The following is a 19,091-nucleotide window of genomic DNA, read 5'->3' as shown; positions in this document are numbered from 1 at the left end:
CTGCACTGTTCTCGAGCCTTCAAGGAGGCTGCAGTGATTCTGTGAAATGCAGCCTGACCTGTGCCATGATCCCAGATTTTTCAGAGAAAAGGCTGATTTGCATCACTGGCTCATGATTAGGGGTTATTTTTAATTACTTGTCTTAGCTACCTTTCCAAAGTTGCTTCTACCATCAGGAGTGAGCTGTGAGCTGGCCCAAAAGCCTCGTGCTACACTCACAGAGCTTTTCTGTTCACATCCAGCCAGCCCCTCTCTGATCAGAATCACAAGTATGGATTAGCTGAGCACACGGGAAAAGGTTATGTAGACCATGAAAAAAACAACAAACAAAGCTTTCAGAGGCACCTCCAGCAGATCAGATAAGCTAGAACCTACTTTCCTCCTTCACAGGGTATACAAATTAAGTAGAACCTTATCTACTGGAAACACCACAAGAAGTCACATGTGCAGTAGCTGAGGTTCTCCAGGGTGACCTTAATTTCTCCCTGTCTGGAACAGAACTGGTCACTCCTGTGGTTTGGGGTGGAAGAGGCTATTCCTGGCTGCTGTGGCTTCTCCTGTTCTCCCCACCTCCACCCACCCAGTGATGGAAGAATCTGGTACTCTACAGATCAGGTTAACTCACAGGCTGCCTTTTGAGCTATTCCACTGCACACATTCCCTCCACCACCTGCTATTAGAACAATGGAAACATAAGAGTAATAAAAAATCAAGTTTGTTTCAGGGAGAATATTTACAGAAAATACAGCTGACTAATCCTCACGCATGTTTAGCTTACGTAATCCATGCACTTCAAGAAACACACCTGATCTGTATTAACTGCACACTACACAAAAAGTTAAAGGATCCTCTTGGCTTGCAAATACCAAATGGATTGTGTAAGAACTGCTTTTAATCAGCTTTATTTACACCACACATCCAGCTTCCTTCGAAATTCCCAAAACTCTTTGTGATTTTGATACTCTTTCCCTCGCTGAAGGGCAGAGGAAGAAATTCTGGAGTAAGAAAATACAGAAGTAGCAGAAGCAACCAATCCCCAAGTGAGGGGCACAGGAGTCAGGGCTTTATTACTCCAGCTACTCATCACATAAGACCACTGAGATCCAGTCAGGAATATAGAAGAGCTGCTGTTTCTTCTGGGCTGGGAGGAGCTTTCTGCAGGAACTTCTTATTACCCTCCTGAGTCTCACAACATAAAATACAGAAGTCATCCACGGCCATGGTATTAGCAGGGAAAAAGAAAGGTAGCAGCTGTAATAGAAAAAACCCCCACATTCCAGATATTACACCAATTCCAACAGAAGTAATATGCCAGCAGAGCATTAGAATGCAAGAGGTTTTCCTTTTAGAAAACAAAGGGTAAGAGGGAAGGAAGCCTCTTCTCTCACATAATGATTTCCTTAACAATCCTTACTTCCAACATTTTACTGCTCCCCCCAGCATTCATTTAACAAGGAGGCAATTTTATTCAGTGCTTTAAGCCCATCTCCAAAGCTGTCAGCTAAAACCATTCACCGCTGCATAAAACCAGCATAGTGCACTGCAGAACACAGGCTATAAACTAATCAGGTTCATTTCAAAGCATGCTTTTTATTCCAGTTAAAAGAGCACAAGAGGTGGGCAAAGCACCATGTTTAGAGAATCCTTTTTCCAGCCCTAAACCTCTCATAGCACGGAGGAAATGCTACTCATCTGAGAAGAATCTATAATCTAGCCAAATGCCACTGGACTTGTTTGAGATGGCATTTGGTTAAATACACACAGATACAGGAGAAAGAGAGATCTGACTTTCACTGCATTCAAAACAAGTCAGAAAAACACAAAATCCCATTCAATGCAAAGTACTGGGCACACCTGGGTTTCGATGCACAGGAGGAAAGAAGAGAAGGAGAAAGACTCTTGATCCACAAGACCAGAGGCTTAGGAACCACACAGCTCTGTTTGGAAATAATTTACAATCTGCTCAAACATCAGATCAAGAAGAGGCTGCAAGTTTCAAAATCGAGACAAATTAGACTTCACAGCATGCAAGTGGATGAGAGACCTCAAAACCCACCTGCCCTGACATTCTGAACATTCTCCCAACCTATCTGTGTTTCACACGTGCTCAAAGGTGCAAAACCAAACTGTTCAAATTTCAGCCTGAGGAATGAACAGTAATAACACCATGTTACAGCTGAAATTGTGCTACATTAAACATTATGGAGAAACTACATTTCACTCAAAGGACCGTTTGGGCCATTGAAAATAAAAGCACAGTCCCAACAAGTCATTTCCTAAGAAATCAAGTGCTTTCCCTAAAACCCTATCAAGGACTGTCTGATAGTTCACATTTTCATAAGAAAAGGTGATAGCTTTTTTATAACTGCAGTCCTTCTCCAAATACAAGCAGTTGCAATGTCATTTTTGTGATTCCACAGACAAGAAGGTTCAGGACGTCTGTTACAGCTCTTTCAAACACTCAAGCATGACAAGAATCTTCTTGGGTTGGTTTCAGTACCATTTAGCACAGAGGAAGAGAGAAAATTTGCATCCATTTTGTGAATATAGGTGATCTCACCGGCAGTGCACTGAATAGAAAGTGAGGCACTCAACTGCTGCATCCTGAGCTGCAACATCCAAGTCTAATTCTATCAATTTTAACATTCCTTTTAGTTTCCCAGGCAAAAAGACACCCTTATTAAATGCACAGCTCCCAGTTCAACCCCAACTGCTTAACAGAATCCCAAATATTTGCCTCAGAAACAGAAAATAAAGAATTAGGTTTCCTTCTTTGTAGCCCTAGCAAGAATTGCTGCCTCTCTGAACACAGCAGTTCCTTAATATCACTGCATTATATCAACTGCTCCATGGCACAAGCTGTCAGAGGGAAGATAATCTACTGCACTGCCTGTTCCCAGCACATTTAGAGTGGGTAAGTAAAGAGAAAAAGCAAAGAATTACCTTTCTGCCTGTGCTTGGTTATCAAGTGTGTTATGTGCCCTAAAATCCACACAGGATAAGTTATTCTTCATGCCCAGTTTGAAAGAACTACCCAAAACCTACTGGATCAGTGTGTGGACTGTAAGTACAGAGGCATCACAGCACTGCTGAAGCTGTGGGGTTTTTTAAAAAAGTGTTAATCAACCAGAAATTAACAGTGCAGCAGTGCAGAGAACAAGACTTCAATGTATCTTCTTCAGACTTAAAACACGCTGACAGCTTACTAATTCACAGCAACCTTGGGTGTTTGCTTTTATCATAATCTATAACAAAGTTAATCAGACATCTCTAGCCTGGAAAAAATTTCTGCAAAGCCATTAAGTGTTTACTGCTGATCAGCAAAACGAATTCTGATCTATGCAGCTTCATGACAGTAAGGTCTTTCAGTTTCACTCTTTCACCTACAGAATTTTGAGATTTTTCTTCCCTTAAGAGGGCTTCCCAAAAATTACATCAAATAAACACTGACCTTTCACAGGCCTCAGAAAACACCACTTACTAAGAATGAATCAAAAGCAACGGAAGTGATGAATTCTTAATGTTTTTTCACTTCCAAATGCTCAGAGATGCTGATCCCTAGAAGGATTTCACTACAGAGCTTCTTGAAGCACTGCTTGGACGGGAGATTCTGCACTGCTGCTGTCTGCAGATGGGAAGAAACCTCCTTCTCATTGAAGCAGCAACAGAGTTTTATGCAAGACAACCACACAAGGCTGTGTTTATACACAGATGGAAGCTCTGAAACTCTGAAGCCACACTGAAAGCTCTACAGCAGCAAAGTTTCCTAGAGCAAAATTGTTGCTTAGCTCATTTTGCAGGGCTATTCCAGCCTGCCTACTTCTGGTTACACTCTGCAAACTGAAGTTTCATTCCAACAGATATTAAGTAATGTGCACAAGTGGCACAATGGTTTGTAGAACAGAAAACAAGTTTAAAACCACAGACAGTTCACCCTCACATTTTTTCCTTTGGAAATCTAGCTCTTTTCCTTTGCCAACACCCACAAAGACCGACAGCATACTATTACTATTTTTGTTCACCAACTTTCAAGAAAACAAGCCACCCCATATGTTTCCCTCTATTTCTCTAGATTCCTTTGATTTTAAAGGCAAGGATGCCCTGTGGGGCAAACCAGACCAAGAAAACACCGGATCTCTTTAAAGCCATGTTTCCCAAAGTACAGGCTGTAATATCAAACAGCATTACAGGACTTAGAAGTAGCTTTTGCAGGCCAAATGGAAATTCAGCTGTGGAAATAAAGCTCATGAGCCCAAGACTGAAATTGGAAGTGCACTGCCCAGCAAAGCATGACTGCAGGAGCTAGTTCAGAGACACAGAAATCAAGTAATTGATTGCAGCTGCCTGGTTCCAGAGATTCCCTGTTGCCCTCAAGTTTTTATACCTGACATCACTCTCCATAAGGGCACCTTGGCCATGCCGCACTGTGCTCAGCTGAAGAGGGGAGTGGTACAATGTTAAAGAGCTTTGCATCCACTGCAGTGCGAGAGGATGTGTGAGACTCAGATTATGTCTGTGCTATCTCCTTTTTATATTGGTTTGCAGATCTCCAAATTCTTTCCTGTCCTCCCTCGCCCAGCTAAAGGTGCTGCATGTGCATTTCAGAATATAAAGCACGCTACAAACCTTGCTACTCTGTCAATGCTTTGACATTATACCCACAGGAACATCTCTAAGGATAACCCAAAACTATCTTCCTTTTCTCCTACAGCCCTATCAAAAGCAGAGGAAAGAGAATTTGTAGAAATCTCCTGGGCTGTACCACCTTGAGGGGGAGCAGAAGATAAAAATGACATCCAGAAATACTCACACCCCATCAGTCTGTTTCAGTATCTTTGTAAAACCCAGAAGCAAAGCTCCTGGAACTGCCCATTATAAAGGAACAAACCTGAAATCTGCTGGAGAGGCTTTCATGTCTGGACAAATACCAATTTTTTCCTTTGAGAGTTTTAGCCAAGGACAAAAACCACTAGGAAAAGGAGATTTTCGGCATCCAGAAAATTTAAATGTTTGAGTAACACAGAATACTATTCTTAGCTCTGAACTGAGCTCATACATGAGGCAAAATATGAGGCTGCTGAACTACATGGAACACTGTTTACAATTCTCAAAGCTGTTTTAGGCTGTGTTCAAAATTACTCCAAAAAGCTGGTTTTCCAAGAAAAGATGACATTCAGATTTATTCTCTTCTACACCCAAACCTATATCCACCCCTGAGTTACCTGGGCTAGTAGAACATTTGTGTCCATTCCCATTCACCCCAAGTCGACATCCCAACACTGTTATTACTACTGCAGGCAGCAGAGGTGAAGCAACAGTAGTGACAAGGAGAACAATGCAAAAACAAGGAGTTTCATAAGCCAGGGAACCAGCAAAGCATGATTTCCTCTGGGTCCATGCCTTGCAGTTGGATTCCTTCTTTGTCTACTGAGGTGACAGCTCCAATTGAAGCTTTTTCTCAGAGGTGAGAATCAGTCACATGGATTCCCTGATGTCTAACAAGGAGGGGGGTGGGAATCTCATTCATCTCACAGCCTCTCCTCACCAGAGCTCAAACAGCATCGGGAGGCTGTGGAGTGAAATCAGTTCAGTGACATCCTTCATTTCCAGTTACAGACTACAACCTCACCTGTCACTACACCTCTCAGTAAATCTCGGTGTTATTCATCAGAGGCAGATGGAAAATGACTGGAATAGGGAGCCAGTGGTGCCAGCAGAGCTGAGGATTCACTGTCCTCCTGCAAGACACTGCCTGGACAGCCAGGAGAGTGAGTGCTTCACTCCAGCTGTGGTGTCACCATCCCAAAACTGACCACCTTGTTCTGTCCCAGCAGCAGATCCTTAAACAGCTTAGCCCACACCACAAACACCAGCAATTCTAGAGGCTACAAGCAATTAAGACCATCAGTGTGAAACAGGCATCTGTTCAGAGCTTCTCCAGATTTTAGCTTCTCCAGGATTCATTTATGCCAAGACAAACTGCCCATCTGAACAGTCAATACCTGAACTTTTGTTCTTCTCAAACAAACAACAAATAACAGGAAACTGAAAGGTCTTGTCAAATTCTGCTTGCTATACCACATTTTTTAAATTTTGACAATAGCTGTCGCACTGCCTGAGTCTGTACATCAAATAAAATCCATTTTTCTCCAAAAACAGAATAAAGCCTAGGAACAGAACAAGGAAGAAAATGAAATGTATGTTATCCTTAACCAGACCAGCCTTCGGATTTAATAATGACTAAGTAAACCAAAAACTGCTCACAATCACACAGACTCCACTTAGCTCATGCACAGGAATGGTGGCAGGAGGTGGGAGAACATCCCTTTCTGCTCCTGGTTACAAAGAATGAGTTGTTTTTACAAATGAATACACTTATTTTCTGGATATTAAAGAGCATCATACATTCTTATCTCTTTTAGTTTAACTCAGCTAAGTGTTTTGATCTCTTGACTTAGGCATGACAAACTGATCTTTAATGCATTTCTCAATCTCTGCACAGCACAAAGCATCCCACTTTTACCACCTGACATATTCATAACTAATTTCATCCACTCACAAAAGTCAGACAGCTGGTTTTTCTCAACTGTCATCTCTGCCCAAAACTTCCAAATCAGCCCATACTCCTTCTGGCTTGGGTCTGAATAGAGTCTGCAACTGGACCCCAGCCAACCCTAAATCCAGTTCCTTCCTTCCCTGCCTGGACTGACTAAAGAATACCCAGAGGTGAAAGAGCAAATCACTTTTGCCTCAAAAATCTGCTTACCCTTTAACAAAGTATCATTTTACCATTGTTCTCTCTACACCAAGAGATTTCCAGTAGGTAAAGCCATAATATAAACCAGTCTCCTCCACGGAGATGAAGGTACAAACCAGCAATTCACTATCAGAGGCAAATTCCTGAGTTGAATTTAAAGTCAAATTGCACATAATAAACTAAGAGGGTTCATGGAGGTGGACTTAGACCCTGCTAATCACTTAAACCCTGGCTTTGCTTGCAGAGGGAACTGTACTTTCTGTAGTCCTCCTGCAACCTTTACATGGAAAACTATTTGCTGGAGTACACCAGTCTCTGCATGCTGGAAACTCTAAACTTGTAATAAAACTGGATATATGGCACTCCAGTTTTGCAGCTGGAAGTGGGATTGCACAACCAGAGTGATAAGGCACGGCAGAGCAAGCAAAGGAACTCCAGCATTTGTGCTCAAACATGGAAAGTAAGGCACCAAACCCAAGTCAGAAGTTAAAGCTCTTTTGCTCTGACAGCAAGCAGACTGTCAAAATAGTGGAAAAATAAAACCAGCTTATTTATCTTTCATAAGCAAAAGAAGGATCATATCTAGAGTTTTTGGGAAGGCTCCATCAAAGTCTTTAAATGGGTGCAGGGACTCATTACCAAAAAGGGTAGAAAAGAACATATGGGTATTAAGAAAATATTTGTGAAAGTTATGGGAAAAAAAATTGCAGTGGACATCCCTAAAACCAAACAAGCAGCTTGCAGTCTCTACCCTGGCACCTTCAGCAAGGCATCTCACCTAGGGAACACATCTCAGCATGGTCAGTAAGACTAAAGCACTGAAGGTTCCACTGCCCACAGAGCCACGTTCCTGCCAGTGCCACCCCAAGGGCAGCTGCAGCATCAGTGGTGTTTTGAGGCATTTCTCATGTTTCAGAGTTTTCATTCTTCCAGGGAAGCCCAGCTAAAAACAAAAGTGGAGTAAAAAACCATGCAAGGCTTATCTATTTGGCTGTTACCAAACTTCCTTCTCCAGTTTTCGCCCTGATGGAAGAAGTTACTCAGCTGCTCGTATGAACCAACACTTGCCTCCTTACAGATCTGCCCCAGTACCAAATCCATTTGCTTAATTTGCTGGTAGATTTTTGGCAAAAGCCACCAAGGTACTGACAGCCCATTTAATTAAATCTTCTGGCAGAGTCAGATAAGAGAACACTTAGGAAGAATTCTTCTGTCTGCACTGCAGTCCTGCCAGAGGAGGTGCAGACCTGCAGCAGGGCACTGCCACCTCTCTGGTCACACACATGGCTCTGGAATGGGACTTCTGCCTCCTCATGAATCAAAACTCACTCCCTGATGCACTGAGAAACTACTCCAGCAAATGTTAATATTCAGAATGCAATTCAAGGTAAGTATTGCACATATGTTAGCAGAAAGGTTAGGGCAAGCACAAGGTAATGAATCCTATCAAGTCTGAAAGATTCTTCTTCAACACTGAAATGATTTTGAATCCAAGTATTGAGCTGCAAAGCTATTTGCTCAGAGGTCAAACACACACTAGTAGGAAGGCAAGTTGAAAGTACAGCAACATTTTGCTTTATTAGTCAACGTTCCATTAAAAAACACAGTCAATCTGTGAGGTACTGAACCCTGCCACAGGATGTGCTGGGAAGCAGGAACCACGCAGCCCTCGCTATCTTTCACCAGCTCAGTGTCTCCTGTGAAAGGAGGACACACACACACTACTCCTGTTTCAAAGGCCGTGGCTCCACCAGCACTAAATCAGACACCAACAATCAAACTGAATTCACGCTGGTGCACATGACAAAATACAGCTGTGCTTATATCAAAGATTCAGCCCATTAACTTCTGTGTCCAGACTAAACAGTTCTTTCACTCTTCCTAAGGGCACGTGCTCGAGGGTTTGCACATTTGGGCTCCAGTTTATTTGCAATACCCAAGCAGAGATTTAAGCTTTCATTCACTTCAATTTGTTTACTCTCATACAGTGACTAATTGTCTCCACAGTCCCACTCTGTCCTCACCCGTGACATTTCCATGCCTCAAGAGGATACACCTCAGAAGTTTGAAGCCTACCTGTTTGTTGAGGCATTACTAAAGCCAGCCAGTTTGAAGAATAAAATTGTTTCATGACAGCTTATTAACTTACTGGATTCTAAATTGAAGACAGCACAGATATTTCTGGGTGAAGAGTAATTTGAAAGCCCACTAAGCACATCATTACAGTTCAGTAAGTGTTTCAAAAAGTTAAAAAAACGTTCCTCAGAGAGAAAGACAGACAACACTATTTTGTCCTCAATTCCTTGAATGTAAAGAGAAAAAAAAAGAGAATTTTGCAACAGCAGGGATCAGTTAACGTTACAGCACTCAAGGAGATGACCACAATGCTTCTTGGCCTTCTCCTTTTAACTTACTATGTGCTAGCTGTCTCATAACTTTTCTTGCCTGTCCCCATTTCTTTTGGGAGGCAGCACAGCAAACAGACATTTCACCCAGTATTTGTCTCACTGTGCAGCTGCCTGCCTGCACCTCTGGTAAACACAATTAGTTCCTACATGGCAGTGTAGCTGTATCAGAGTTAATATAAGCAATAAATATGACAGCAGAACATGAGGTCTTTATTGACAAACACTTAATGAGGGCACAGGTGGCCTTTGTACCAATTCCCTGAACAGGAAGCCTTCTGCTGCCCAGATTAGGTACAGCCCACACCTATTCCATCCTTCTTGAAACACATGTGTTCAATCTACAGTGAGGTCAGCATGCAATATTAAAAATTATACAGTTAAATGACCAAAGGTAAATTACTTCCAGGAGCACAAGACAGAGCTTGCTTGCTTTCCCTCCCTCCAGGAGAAACAAACTTCTGTTGAAAGCAGGATCCCTAATAGGTCCTTCAGCTATCAGCAGCTTCATATCACTGCTCATCAAACAAAGCTCATCTCCAAACCACTTTGCTTTTAATACAACAAACTCTTCAGCTTTGTAGACCTCGTCTGTATCCATTTTCACAACTGCTGGTTATAATGTGTTTCATCCAGATGACATTTCTGTTGTGAAACAGAGGAAAGCTTTCAGCTGAATTACTCTTTCTTCTCCATGAGCCAATAACTGTTGTACTACCCAGCTGCAGTGCTTCCCAGTGACCTCACACGAGGACTTCCAAGGCTGGAATACGAAAAACTGAGTGAAATTTCATTGCAAAACAGCTGATACTTGCAATTTCTAGGGGCAGAGGTTATACTAATCAGAAGAAATAATTGTAGAAGCATTGTCTAGGTGTAGACAATGCAAGTCCAGTGTCACCTTGTTCACACATCACTCATAACCCCATCACACTAAAATGCTGTGTCCTCCTGCCACACAGCCTCTCGGTGACAAGTCTTCAAGGACCAAATGTTTAAAACTGCTGAGGCTTCACTGTACAGGGATTTCCTACAAGGATTGCCTTCCTGGATCCTAAGCCTTTAGACAACAAGTGTTGTTTGTGGGAAGGGCAGGAGAGACGTTTATTCCTAGGCAAACCCAAACACAGTCACTCTTAGTGCTGAATTGTCAGCACCAAGATGCCTACTCAGACTTTTAGAAAACCCTGAAACAGTTTGCTGCCTACCGTCCTTCCCTGATCTTTGTTTGGTTTTCAATCATTACTCAGTCACCAAGAGTGCAGAGGTCCAGCCAGAGAGTATTTGCACAGGAGGTCACATCCAAGGTCAAACAGGAGTCAGCACAGAAAGGGCACAGCTGGTGGCACAGAGGGTGCTCAGTGCTGCAGCACAGCTGAGGAGCTGGGACAGCACTGGGACAGCTCTGGGACAGCTCTGGGACAGCTCTGCCCTCAGAGCTCACTAATCTCTGCTTTGGAACCCCCACTGCTCCTGACTGTATTTTTTGCTTAACAGGAGCACCATGACTATTCCAGGCTACCGAGTAATAGGATTAAACCAATCTAATCCCAGATGTTACTTACAGTTTGTCAGACAAGTCACAAATTGGTCCCCCAAAGTAGGGGAATGTCACTATGAACTCAAGACCCAGGACTAACTCACATAAAGCTACACCAGGAGATGCCTAAAAAAAAAATATGATGCAAAGATAAGGGAGGCATGAAATTCTGAACTGCATCTTGTCAAGAGGGAAACAAGCCCTCTAAAGGAAAAGCTGGAGCCCTTCAACATATTAGTCTATGCAAGTGACAGAAGTGAAAAATGCAAGGGCACCATTTAGTGCTGTCTTTATAAAACAAACAAAATGAGCAGCTTTGCCTCAGAAGTCTCAGGAAGCAGGCACACTCCCTATGCCAGCATCCTCATTCCTGTCCCTCAAGGTTTAAACTCGTGACAAGTCACATGCAAGCTTTTTCAGTGGTGACCTTGGGACAGAGTGAGAATAAACATAAGGATTTCTGTTGATAAAAGGAAAAGCATCCTCAACACAAATGAGATTTAGGGTATCAAACAGTAGAAGCAAAAAAGGATTTGATAGCACAAAGTACACTGGAAACCAGCTCGAGATCCTGCTTCAAGCTGGGAGCTTAGACCAAATCCTCCTCTACTTCACTTGCCTTGCTGACCACAGGACAAATGAGCCATGAGTATGACAGTGCAGAATAACCAGACACAACTGAGGTGACGCCACAAGAAGCACTTGTACTAAACACAAAGTAAGACTGTAGCTTAGGTGGTAGAGGAGTCACCTTTGGAAGGTTTCACAGCCACACCAGTGACAACTTCTCAGGGCAAACTGAGAACCAAAGCCTGTGCAGACAATACCAACAGGAAACACAAGTTTACCTGAACAGCTGATGCTTCCAGGAACATCTGTAGGACTTTGCAAACTGTTGTAAAACTTCTCTGCTGGCACCCTGAACTAAGAAACCACACCTCCAGCAAGGCACAGGCTCAGTGACATCCCATGCTCACACACCTCATCAGGGTACAGAAGGAGGAGGTTGTTGAAAGTGTCAAGTTGATTCTTTCTATCACTACAAGTTAGGGAGCAGCATTAGTTCTGTAAGTATAAACCAGCCATCATTTCAGTTTGAACTGGATAATAAAAAGTTCCTGACTTAGGAAATATCTGTTCTCAAGCAACCTTGTAACCACAGCTAAAGAACAGCCTGCTGTTAAGAAGCATGAAATAGCTTAAGATACTGCTTTCAGCAACAAAAAACAAACCTTAACAGCCTAGAAAGTAATCTCTCGGTTTATATGCATATATTAAAGTAGAACCAAGTGGACTGTTACAGTATTTACCCATTTATAAATTTCAGCTGAAAATGGCAAACCATTCATCTCTGATTCTGCCAGGATCGAAGCAGAGCAGAGTCTTGGTTCTACACAAAAAGTGCATCAAAGGCAAAGTCCTACATTTCCCAGGCTTGTTTATTCAGAGTAAACTGTCTGTTTTCCATATTTTAAGAAACAAACCCTGAGCCTTCCACTCCCACATGTGTGACCTCCTGCATGTACACAGCAAGGGGATTAGTTTAACTTCCAGAGCGCACTCAGTTTCCTTTTCATAACAAACATTTAACATGCAGACGTTAGATGCTGTGATTTGCTTCAATAAACACAGATCTTAGAGCCTGACGTTTCTGCTCTCTGATTTTACATTGGTACCGAGATGTTGTGAATAAAGCCTACAGCTGGATACAAATCTGCACTCTGAGAAAGTCAAAAGTACTCCAAGGAATAGGATAGCTGCAGAAAACCAACTCAAGTATGTTTTCTTTCTTAGCTTAAATGGAGCAAAACCTTTGCTCTACCCAACCACACACAAGCTTTCAAAAAGAAAATCCACAGACCTTTCCTCGGATATAATCCTTTCCACTGTTTTCCTACACTGCAGTTAATGTTCTATTCAGACACAATTCTTCTGGTGTTTGATTAATCTACTTGCAAGTTCTGAACTGACCCTGATCACACATTCACAATATGCACATATAAGGTTCACCATAAACTCAGCACAAGACATAAAGGCCTCCAAGAAGCCACTGTCAATATCAAATAAAAAAAATAATAAAGTCTGTTTCTCCAGAACAGCAGCCTTCCAGCTATGACTGCTGGAGCCAATGATTCTCAGAGAATCATGACCTCAAACATATTTAACTGGTGGCTCCTGTTATATGCTACACTCATTCCTTTAAATGAAACCTAAAGTACCTTTTAAAATAAGGCTTAAAAGCAGAACTCGAGTCACCCAAGCAGTCTCACCAATATATCTACACCAGTTAGTGCAGAAAATCACCAAGTCATTAAACAAAGCCTCAGTGTGGTATCAGACAGCAAATCCATCTCTGTGCTAACTAAGTCCCCAGTTTAATTCCACAGCCAGGATGACTCTCCCTCCTCCTTCAGTGCATACACAGAAGCAAACAGAAATCAAGGACAAGCAGGGATACCACATCTGCATTTGTCAACACCACTGGAAATCTGCATTGGCTTCTTCCTGAACTGCACAGCAAGAGATGAACAAGAGTTATGTGAAAAGCCAAACAGGCAGGTTTAAAAAATGGAAATGCGTTTATAAGCAGAAGACACGTCAAAATCTTTATTTGCCCTGCAAGGAGGTAGTGGTAGTGCCAACTTTGATCTGTCAGAAAATGTCAGTATGAAAAATAGGAATTTAAAAATGTATGTCTACATTTTTAGATGTAGACTAACATCTAGACTAACAAAAAAAAGACTGTTTCAGATCTAAAGTTGCTTCAATCATAAAGTGGTCCATCAGTGAAGACTGCTTCCCAAAAATTACCACAAAAAGTATCACTATAAACACAGATGAGAATTTTCACAGAATCCCAGAATGGTTTGGGTTGGAAGAGACTTTAAAGACCATCCATTCCCAACTCTCTGCTACAGGCAGAGACACCTTCCACTAGATCAGGTTGCTCCAGGACCCATCCTTTTATTCTCTTTTCTCAAATGGTTAAATTTAAGCAGAACTGCAGACTGTTTGTACAAGAATGTCCAACAGCCCACATTAAACAATGCTCACATAACAATTCACAGTGGCTTCTTTCAGCACTGAAGCCTCCAAATTAACCCAATTCATTTATTTTAATGGTAGACAGTGGAAAATTCACATGTAAAATGTTGACAGGGACTTCGATATATGCATAACACTGAGCCCTTAGAGTTTTGCCTGGTTAAATTTAAAAAATTCACTAGATATTGCAAAACCCATTAAGTCTTTAAGACAAAGTCTTCCTTGGCTGAGGATGTACCAAGCTGCACCTCCTTGCTAAGGAGCAGCAAAGACCAAAGAAGCCTTTGGTTAGTCAGGAATATTCCATTTCCATGCACACAGCTACCAGAAACCTCATCCAAAACTGCCATACAACAAAGCATTCAATGTCAGGTATGAATCTTTCATCGCCACAGAGCTCAGCCACTGACTACAGCTCATGCCTCTTTGCTGTTCCTCCTTCAATTTACATCATTTTAATCGAGTGACTTTCCTAAGAGGTCACAGCTGCCCATCCCCATCACGAAGTCCCAAAGGAGGAGAGATTTAATGGCAACAGGCCAGTGACACCTGCCTTCAGTGGCAGTCACCCCCGGAGCCAGGGACCAGCTCCTGTACACATTAGGCAAAGCCATGCAGGCTGCAATGACACTGTGCTGGAATAAAGTCTTCAGAGCACCATTCAAAGTTGGGGGACAAATGGGCACTGGGAGGAAGGGGCCAGAATCTCCAAACATTAACAAGATACCAGACAAGTCAAACAAAAGCTGCTGACAAACACACTAACACTATTCAGGTACTTGTTATTGCATTCAGCATCTCCTTCTCAACTCCCTCCAGCTCCACGTTCCAAGAAATATATAATGAGCCATTACTTTGACAGGACTTCAAACAAAGCTGCTTTTTTTTCTTCAAAAAGAATTAGAATATGAATGTTTCTGCTTCCCCAAGAAATCCAGAGCCTTTTGTGAGCAGATGATGCTACAAGCAGATGTACACAAGCAGATTCACAATCAAGCAGATGATCTCTTCTTTACCAGCCATCTTGACCTGTCTGGCTCGATTTACATAAACTGTTTCTATTCACTACAACATTGATTATGTAAACCTCGACAAAATCTTAACCAAACACACGCTGCCACATCACTGACAGCACAGACGTGGCACAGTGCTGAGAGAAGGTTATTAGAAACGTGTTTGCTGCACCGACCGACACAAAACGCCTTGGGCTCTACTGGGGCTCACATTAAGGCGCAGACTGAGCAATCACAACTACTGCGAGACAATAAGGAACGTGCCCTGCTGGGAGAGCCACCTCCTGCCAAAAAAATGCCTTCCCCTCCATTTGAAGGTCAAGGTAGAGCAACCCCACTTTAATGCTGCGAAGGCAGAGCGAGAGCAAAAGATAAAGGGAAAGTTTTGTCATCTTAAAAACAGGAGCTCAGCAGTTTGCCAGGTATGCCAATTCCTTTGTTCATCATCCTTTTCACCACCTAATTTAAAAGTCTCACAGTTCGAGACACAAGTTATTCATCAACATCACAATCAAGGCTTTTTTTTTTAAAAAACAACAACCCACACAGTGTCTCAAAACAGCTTTTTCTTTTTGTTTTTTAAATCTAGCTGCAAGGCTGCGCTATCAATTTTAATTAGGCAGTTGTAACAGGAGCTGCAACACTATGCTTCTGCTGGTCCCCAGGTCTCAGTTTCACTACAGGGAGGAGAGCAGATTTACATTGTCTTATTTAAACGAAACTCCAGATTACAAGATTTTAATACAAAACAGGTATTAAGAGGTTTTTTAGCATACTGAACAGCTTAAGCTGTTCCAAGAGTTCCTAGTCACAAATGTTGAGTCACCAAAGAAAGAGAGATGTTTGCATTATTTATGGCACTATAAACAACATTTAAGACATCTCTGATAGGACACGCAGTAATCAACTCCTGAAGTGGCAAATGGAGCTCCAAACACCCATCCTCGGTCCAAAAATTAAAAATACTGAAGTAATGAGATTTCCTGGACTGCTTCCACCAACGTCTACCTACCCCTAGATCCCAGCTGGCAGGCACATTGTGTAAGCAGTGACAGCCAATGCCCCATTGTTTCAGCAGAGACACCGTGACCACAGACACTCAGCTCCCGTGCACAGACTTCTTGTTCCTGGCTGCACTGCAAGGACAAGAGGCTCTTGTCTGCTTTTTCAGCGCATGTTACACCTACAAGATGCAACCCCAGGAGTTTTGAGTTTCCGCTGCTCTCTAAAACAGGACCTAGACTCAGCCATGTACATTTTATTTAGATTTTATTGGCATGTTTCAACGCACGCAGGGAAGATCAAGACCCCAGCAGAACCGATAAGCCGAGATCAATGCGTCCCCCATATGAAAGGCAAAGCACACCAGACTCTGCCAGGTTAAGATCAGAGCCAAAACATCTCATACTTCTGTACTTTCAACTGCTGCTAAAAATAGTAAAGCAACAGAAAGGAAAATGCTTCCAGCTGTGCACAAAGAGCCTCTGCAGCACAACATCAATTTATGCACTCTAATTTAATTAAAGATTCTGCATTATACTATGACTTTATTGTCAGAGACAGTGTTGCACAGCTGAGCTCACCCTCCATTTCCACAACTGAAACAGCAAGAACGTTTCTTTATTGAATTTAGTGTGATATGGGTATTTCTCACGAATCAAGGGACTTAAATTCAAGGATTTCAAGTACCAGCTACATCACATTCATGGTAGCAGCTGTGTTTTATTCCACGGTAACTGCATCTTGACCCAGTCTCGTGACAGGAAACATTTAGCATCCCTTAAGAAAAAAAGGTGCACTCTTGGATACGAGTACCCAGTCTAGACTGCTGCTTGAAAAAATTCACCTATTCTGCAAAGGTGAACACGGCTCTTTACGAAAGGACCAAAACAAAATAAAAACCCCTAAGGAACCAGAACAGGATTTTCCACGACCTTGCAGCAAATCTGTACCACATTCTGGGGGAGGCTGAGTAACACAGCGAGGCTGTGACTGCTCTGCTTCACGGCTGGCTCCAAACCTTTCCGTCGTGTTTAGGACTGAAAAATTACTCCATTAACCAAATGTAACCAGGTATTAAACTACCAAAATTAAGCATGTCTTCCAAGGTTCACGAGGGCTCTCAGCAAGCACGGCTCAGACGCTTCTCCCTCCTCTCGGCTCAGCAGAGCGGCTGCGAGCTTTACCAGCAGGGCAACAGCGTAATGCCAAGCGGATTACCTTCAGATCCACAGCAAGCCGAGAAAATAAACATTTCCACGACGGATCTGAATATAAGTGCTTCACCCTCCTCCTCCTCCCGTCTCTCCCCCCCGCCTGCCGCTGCTCTGCTCCTCATTCCAAAGTCATCTCCTTGCCATCTGCAGCACGATGCGATCTCCCGGAGCCGGCGGCGGAGGGCCGGGGCGGGCAGAGGGGGGGTTTGTGTGTCCGAACCCCGCACCCCCGGCCCGGCTCCGCACCAAGTTTCTCCCCCAGCCCCGCCGCGACCTCCCCGACAGCCTGGCCGGACCCTGCTCCGTCCGTCCGTCCGGCACCGGGATCCCGCAACAGCCCGGCAGGCAGCGGGATCACCCCATCCACCCGCGCTCCGCTCCGCACCGGGACCCGCAACGGCCGCACCGCGCGCCCCGCCACGCTCCGGGACCTGCCCCGCTCCGCTCCGCTCCTCCAGCCCTCCCCGCTCTCCCTCCAGCACCGGCGCTTCCCCCCGTGCATCCCCCGGCACCGGGATCGCCCCCCGGGCACCGGGATCGCCCCCCGGGCACCGGGATCGCCCCCCGGGCACCGGGATCGCCCCCGCTCCAGCGGCCGCGCCGCGCACTCGGCCGGCGGGAAGGCGGGAAGCGCCACGCGCCCCTCGCCCCCCCCTCCAGCTCCGAGCGCTGCCCACGGCGCGGAGACGCGGCCAGAGCTGAGGCGGAGGGTGGCGGGCAGAGCCCCGGCCGCTCCCCCCGCCCCGGGACCGCCGCGTTTCCCCCCCCCCCCCCGCGCCCCGGAGCCGCTGCCCGGCGCTCACCCTAGCACCACCAGCTCCCCGTACTTGACGGGCTCCTTGTTCAGCGCGCAGAGCTCCTCCTGACTGGGGGAAAACATGGGGCCGCCGCTGTTGGGTGTTAGCACCGGCCGCCCCCGTCCCAGCCGCCGCCGCGGGGCCGCGTCCCGAGCGGGCTCCGCTCCGCTCTGCGCCGCCGGCCAGCGGCAACCGCCACTACACCGCGGGGGGGGCACGGGGCGGGGCCACCGGGAGGACGGACCAACCCGCCGCGGCGGGGGGGCGGGAGGAGCGAAACGGCGCCGACCCCCCCCGCGGGGCTGAGAGTGGCCCCGCCCTCCCCGCGCTCATTAACTGCTGGCGGACGGGGCGGGGCTCGGCGCGGGTGCGCTCCGCCCCCTCCCGCGCGGCTCCCCCCCCGGCACGGGCGGCAGTGGTACGGCCCGGCCGTGTTATGTAAACATAGAGTAAAGGGGACCCGGCCGCTCTTAAAGGGGCCGCGCACTGCTCGGGGGATCGGGGTCACCGAGGGGGTCAGAGCGGGGCGGGAGGCTCTAGGTCACCCAACCCTGGGTTCCGCATCCCCTGTGGGATTCTGGATCACCTCCTCCGTGTCCAGATCCATGGGGTGTCTCTAGAGCCACCTTGCCCCAGGTTTGGGTCACTGCGTCGCCTCCTGTGCGGGTTCTGAATGACCTCCCTGCGGCTTTAGAGATCTGTGCAGAGCTCCTGGGTCACCTCCTGCCCCAGAGAGGGGGCTCAGCATCACCCACCCCCTGCACCTTCCGTGGGGTCTCAGCAGTGGGGTCACCATCAGCCCTTCTGGCTGCTCTCCCATCCCATCTCTGTCTCCCATCCCTGTCCCCACATTCCAGCCTCTTCTGTCCACTGTCTTCCTATGAGGGGACAGAAATTCCCTCACCCCCTTTGTTCTTTAAGGGTGCTTCAGGTCTTTCCCAACCCAGCCCATTCTATAACTTCCAAGGGTTTTTTCCCCACTGCTGCCTCAGTGTCTCCCCCACCACCACCCCCTCCTCTCCTCCTTCATCCTCTGCGCCTGAAAAAATCCCAAAACCATCAGAGATCGGTTTGATGTTAATCCCTGTTGAGGACAGCAATTCTCATTAGCTGATATTTAAGGTCTCCAGCCCATTTATCAAAGACAAAAGCAATGGGAAAATCCACCTTTGCTGAAGAGCATCCTCCAGCCTGGCACAGTCAGACTCAGGATTGTCTCCTGTTCCTCCTGCCTAATGCTTTCCCTCTGCCAGAAATTGTATTTAGCTATTAATTTTCCCGGTAATGCTATTTTTCTGTCGTTCTGGTGAAGAGGAGA

General features: G+C 45.2%; 1 protein-coding gene across 6 annotated transcripts in view; it reads right to left on the bottom strand.

Annotated features, from left to right (window-relative positions):
• The window catches only part of PELI2 (pellino E3 ubiquitin protein ligase family member 2), a 68,281-nt gene extending 50,288 nt beyond the window's left edge, over positions 1–17,993 (bottom strand). For 3 of the 6 annotated variants that reach the window (XM_085061016.1, XM_085061017.1, XM_085061020.1), the window contains exon 1: positions 17,780–17,993. In XM_085061016.1, coding sequence (XP_084917142.1) covers positions 17,780–17,856 — 77 coding nt within the window. In that variant the 5' untranslated portion in view covers positions 17,857–17,993. The remainder of the gene's footprint in view (positions 1–17,779) is intronic. The other 3 variants (XM_085061018.1, XM_085061019.1, XM_085061021.1) reach the window with 1 other exon arrangement.
• Positions 17,994–19,091: the final 1,098 nt, after the last annotated feature.

Source organism: Lichenostomus cassidix, chromosome 5 (genome assembly GCF_008360975.1).
Source record: "Lichenostomus cassidix isolate B80296 chromosome 5, HeHo_3.0, whole genome shotgun sequence".
NCBI lineage: Eukaryota > Metazoa > Chordata > Aves > Passeriformes > Meliphagidae > Lichenostomus > Lichenostomus cassidix.
The sequence above is the reverse complement of the archived record's forward strand: the minus strand, read 5'-3'. Positions and strand labels throughout refer to the sequence as shown.